The sequence below is a fragment of the Propithecus coquereli genome, unplaced genomic scaffold (assembly GCF_000956105.1).
Source record: "Propithecus coquereli isolate 6110/MARCELLA unplaced genomic scaffold, Pcoq_1.0 Scaffold513, whole genome shotgun sequence".
Taxonomy (NCBI): domain Eukaryota; kingdom Metazoa; phylum Chordata; class Mammalia; order Primates; family Indriidae; genus Propithecus; species Propithecus coquereli.
Window position 1 is genome coordinate 600,351 of NW_012150986.1, and position 5,119 is coordinate 605,469.

The window sequence follows — 5,119 nt, forward strand, 5'->3', positions numbered from 1 at the left end:
AAAAAAAAAGAAAGTGAATTTAAACATATCTCATAATAAATATTTGAAAAGAAATATGAATGCTTGAGAGAAAGGAGGCACCACGGAGCAATGTTAGGACTGACATAAAAGGAAAAAAGTGACTTGATTTTTGTGGAGTTAAGCAGGAAAATAAGACCACCCAGGTAAAAGTTACAGGTAGACAGGTCAATTTATCATAGGCCCTTTCTAAGGAGCACTGTCCCAAGATGGACTAGAAGATCTTAAAAATTCCTCTTGAATCAAATTCAATTATTCTACTTTCCCTTAACTTGATCATTATAAGGATTTTTCTTTTTACTACAAATCCTTTTACCTCCATCATTAAAACACAGCCTACTTTTCTGAACCAATCAATATGACACTAATTTTCCTTCAATACTGGATACACCTAAAGGCTGCAGAAGTACAAATGGTAATAGAGCCTAAAGAGCCTATCCATTTTCAGTACCAGCATCCTCTGACCCAGTAACTTCACTGCTAGGAGATTCACTGAACCATCACAAACATACAGCCTATTAGAAGACTATTCTCAGCAGTACTGTTTGTAGCAGCAAAAGACCAAAACCCCAAAAATATCCATCAGTAAGGAGCTGGTGACATAAATTATATACTATATCCATAAATAAAATTCTACAGCACCCTTAAAAAGATTGAGCATATCTAAGCACGCTGATAGGAAAAAGTCTCCAACATACACTTCCACTGAAAAACTCAAGTGAAGAACTTCCTACCACAAAAAAAAGATGAAGATACAGGTATGTACCTTTACATGCTGGCAGGATGGAAAAGAAATTAAAAACAATGACTGCCTCTACTCTGGGGAAGGGAACTAGGAGAGTAAGGGATGTGGAAGGGGGACTTATTTTTCACTCTATACACTTTTGTACTGTCTGAATTTTAAAAATGACAAAGCTTTTTAGGTAGAGAATAAGTTAGTCTCAATAAAGAAATTTCACAAGAGATATGAAATAAATATCTACCAGTTTTAAAAAACAATTCTTTTCTTTCTTTTTAAAGAGATAAGGTGTTGCTATGCTGCCCAGGCTCGACTCGAACTTCTGAGGCTCAAGTGATCCTCTCACCTCAGTCTCCCAAGTAGACGGGACTACAGGCATGCGCCGCAATACCCAGGGTAAAAACCAATTTCTTAGAGATACCCAAATAAAAACTTTAAAAGCCAAATCAATTATTTGGACAATTACCTAACTCGATTTAAGGACAACAGCTCAACAAGTCCAAGTACTCATTAGGAAGCATGTTGTATATAGGCAGAAGAAGGGCATGAGGTGGAATAGGAGCAGGGAGAATAGCCAACATTTTTACTGTTCTGTATGGTGATAAAACACAATCACAGTCCCTTCAGATCCCATATGGAACTCTGCAAAGCACCACAGAACAGTCCTCAATATCCAAGAATGCAGGCTGCTTGGCATTTTCTTGCATTCTGAGCCACTGCACGTCCCACAACTTCTTTGCATACAAAGAACACCATGATATATAATTTAATTAAAGCATTTTCTGTTAAGTTCATAAGTGTTAATATAAAAGCAATCTGGGCTAAGAGCATATAGAGCTATTATCTTTAAAATCTTTAAACAAAATATATTATAGATAACACTTTTAAAAACTTCAGTAAGTAGCTTTCACCAAAATCTAAATGAAGAAAAACAGAGCTATTTCAACCCTAACGAATGATTTCTGAACTGGAAGGGATGGGAGAATCAACACCAGTCACCACTTACTATGTAAGTATGCTGCACCAGGCACCTTAACATGCATGATCTTAATTCCCTTAAGTGTAGGCAGTCAACACTACCAACGTCTCCATTTACAGACCAGACAACTTGGGGAGAGAGTGAACCGCCTGCCCTAGTTCACAAAGCTAGTAAAAAGCAGGAGCAGGACTCAAACCTAAAGCCTCTGCTCTTTTCTACTATGTTACAATAGATCAAAAAGACCCAAAAAACGTAAATTAATACATTTTAAATCTGCTTAACAAGAAGACAAAAAGGCAAACGTACAATACGATGCTCTATTTGTAAATCTGTTTAAAGGTAATTGTAAATGTCAATGCTTAGTTTCCGTCATTTAGTTCTTCTCTGCTCTTCCCACATCTCCACATTTACATTTAGATTTTTGGGAACCCCAAGGGAAGTCCTTACCTGTATGGAAGTTAATGTTTGCATATGAAGAATATGGCCATTATAAGAGTAATTTTATGTAAAATCCATCAGAGTTTAAGTTAATCCTCATTAAATTATATATGCCCACAATACACAACTTTAATACACTTTTAGAATACATGGCCAAGCTCTTATTAGAAAAAGTACAAATGTATGAGAACTGTAGTACAATGCAGGGGTTGCCTCAAGTCTGGAGCCAACAGGTCTGGGTTGGTAAGTCCAAGCCACCACTTACCAGCTGTGTGATCTTGGGCATGGCATTTAACCTCTTGAACCCAGGTTCTTCATTGATATTATCAAGGATGACAAAAAGTACCTACATCATAGTACTGTTAAGAGGATTATGCCAAATAATAGCATGTAAAACTCTTCAGATATGTCAGGCCCTGTTCTAAATGCTCAATAAATGCTAGCAACTATTACCAGAAAAATTTTAGAACTCGAAAAAAAGAACACTCTTAGGAAGACTGACAGCAATCTTAAAGTGTATTCCATACTATAAGCCAATAACACCACCTTTTCTGTGGTCAGTTGTTGCCAAGCTTTCTTTCCCTTTGCCAATTAAAGGGTATCCATGTTGGGTGCTGGTAATGTGTGTGTTCCTTTTGTAAAAATTCATCAAGTCATATGATCACGATTTGTTGACTATTCTGTATATGTGCTATTTTTCAATAAAATTTTTAAAGAAATGCGTTAGTCTTGAGGCCCCGAGAGATGGTGGTCTATATTTAAGCCTAAGAAATGTCAAATACATCCAGTTTTTCGTCCAAACGCCATTAATCTCACAACAGATACTTTCTCCCCTTTTAAAATCGCACTTATACATCTAAAATCATCTCACAAATCACTTAAGTTTTGAAAATAAAAACCACCTGCCACCTCATCCAAGGGCTGATTATATACTTATGTTCTATGTATAAAACGCCGAAACTAGGAAATTCAGAACGACAGTTAAATTTAAGCAAAATACAACTTGCCAGAAACCCTTACTTAGTCACTTCAGGAAGCCACTGAACGGTAAGACTGGGCCACTGAAGAGCATGGGTCATAACCAGGTCATACAGAAACGGGGTATTCTTCTTCCAGATTTTATATTCTTCATTGATGACACGCTCCTCCACAGTATCTTCAAACACTGAAATTTGGAGAAAGCCCATACGATTAAGTGTTTAAAAGAAATCCAAGTCAGAATTTGTACACAGATACTGGAGGTCACCTCAAGATGGCCACACCTCACCCACTCTTTCCTTTTACCTCTAATTTGGACACCAACAACTAACTGTTCTTCCAGAACGTGGAGAAAATAACACCAGGAAGCTTATTTTTTCCACTTCGAGATCAATACCTCCTGCGTATACCAAATTGGGTAATTACACCGACATCGAAATTGTCCAGCACGTTACAGCCGTTCGCACCTGTTCTAAGATGACGACCTGTATGTAGAGGGGCTGCACAACCCACTTGGGGAGATAAATCCACGTGCAGCAGAAATCCATAGGCCCGCTCCCTCCATCCCCCGACAGGAGAGGCCCCAGCTCCCACGACACCCGCATCGGCAGCCATAGGCCGGCGGGCTCCAGAACCACCGCCCCGCCCCCCCCACCCCGACAAGGGCCGCGACCCCGAGGCGGTCGACGCGCGCGTGGAAGAAGCCGCCGTGCTCGCTTCCCAGCGGTGGCGCCCGCCTCCGCCCCAGGGCTGAGGGCGCCGGAGGGAACGCAGCCGCCGGAGGAGGGAAGGGGGGAGGGGGGCCCAGCTCTCGGCCCCGCGCCCGGCTCCGGAAATGCTCTGAGCCCTCCTCGCGGCGGCCCCGTCCCGCGCAGGCCCCTCGAGCCGCGCGCCCAGCCTCGCGCCCGGCCCCGCCCCCCGCTCCTCACGCCAGTTCGCGCCTTTCGCCGGCGCGTGCCGCGGCCTCGCGCGCCCGCCGCCCCCCGCGGTCCCGACGCGCGCCGCCCCGCAGGGCCTCTTACTCTCTTTACTCGCCATCTTGCGTCGGGTCGTTCGCCCCTCGCCGCCGCCTCAGACTACCCTCGCTAGCCAAGAGCAGCCCGACCGCTGGCGCTCCTGCCTTTCCCAGGCACGTCACACACTCCTAATTCTCGAAGCCTGAGCTCCGTCTCGCAGCCTGGGTGCTCCCCAGGCGCCGCGTCCTTCTTTTCTGCCTCCTCCCCGCTCGCGGGTACCGAGGTCTGAGGCGCTCTTCTCTCTCTCTCCAAACTTGGAACGAGACTTTTCAACCCGCGCCTCCCAGCCCGCCCAGGCAGCTGAGCGCAGGCGCACCAGCTCTGGGAAAAGTGAGAGGCGGGCCTGGGAGCCAACGGCTCCGGCGCCCGGACCAATGACGTGAGGCGGGCGGGTTTCACGCGGCGTTCGGAGGCGGGCCTCTGGAGGTAGGCGGGGCGTTCCGCGGCAGGAAGTTGGCGAGGCGCAGGCGCGAGGGCTCGCTCGGCGCTCCCAGGGCCGGCCGCGGGGGCGGGTGGGGGCGCGCGGGGGCGGGGCGAATGGAGGCGCGGCGTGCCGCCTGCGCGGGGGCCGCTAGCCCTGTGGCGGCCAGCCTTGGGGCCCGCGGGGCGTGGTTGCTAGAAGCGGCAGCAGCGGTGTGGGTGGGAGGGGGGAAGGGAGGCTGCCACGGCTTAGCCAAGCAAAATCTCAGAGCAAGAGAGGAAAATGGTTCCTTTTCTCGAGACATTACTGTGCTCTCAAAGTCTCCCAGACAGTCACGGACACGCAATTGTCTGCACCCCTGAAAGGTTCCACTCCAGCCAACTGGCCTTTCCTGGGGCCCCGTCGGGCTGCGGTGGGGTTTGTTGGAGGCGAAGGCGACTTTTGCGGAGGCCGCTGGCGCTTTCTGCCTGCAGAAGCCGCTGGGCCTCCCTGTTAGGCTAAACATGCAGCCTGTGGTGGCACAGGCCGCT

At 46.9% G+C, this 5,119-nt stretch overlaps 1 protein-coding gene across 2 annotated transcripts in view; it reads right to left on the reverse strand.

The window, feature by feature from the left end:
* The window catches only part of RBBP7 (retinoblastoma binding protein 7), a 24,383-nt gene extending 19,809 nt beyond the window's left edge, over nucleotides 1-4,574 (reverse strand). For both annotated transcript variants that reach the window (XM_012656638.1, XM_012656637.1), the window contains exons 1-2: nucleotides 4,175-4,574; nucleotides 3,195-3,339 (exon numbers count right to left, since the gene is read on the reverse strand). In XM_012656638.1, the coding sequence (XP_012512092.1) occupies nucleotides 3,195-3,339; nucleotides 4,175-4,190 (161 nt within the window). In that variant the 5' untranslated portion in view covers nucleotides 4,191-4,574. The remainder of the gene's footprint in view (nucleotides 1-3,194; nucleotides 3,340-4,174) is intronic.
* Nucleotides 4,575-5,119: the final 545 nt, after the last annotated feature.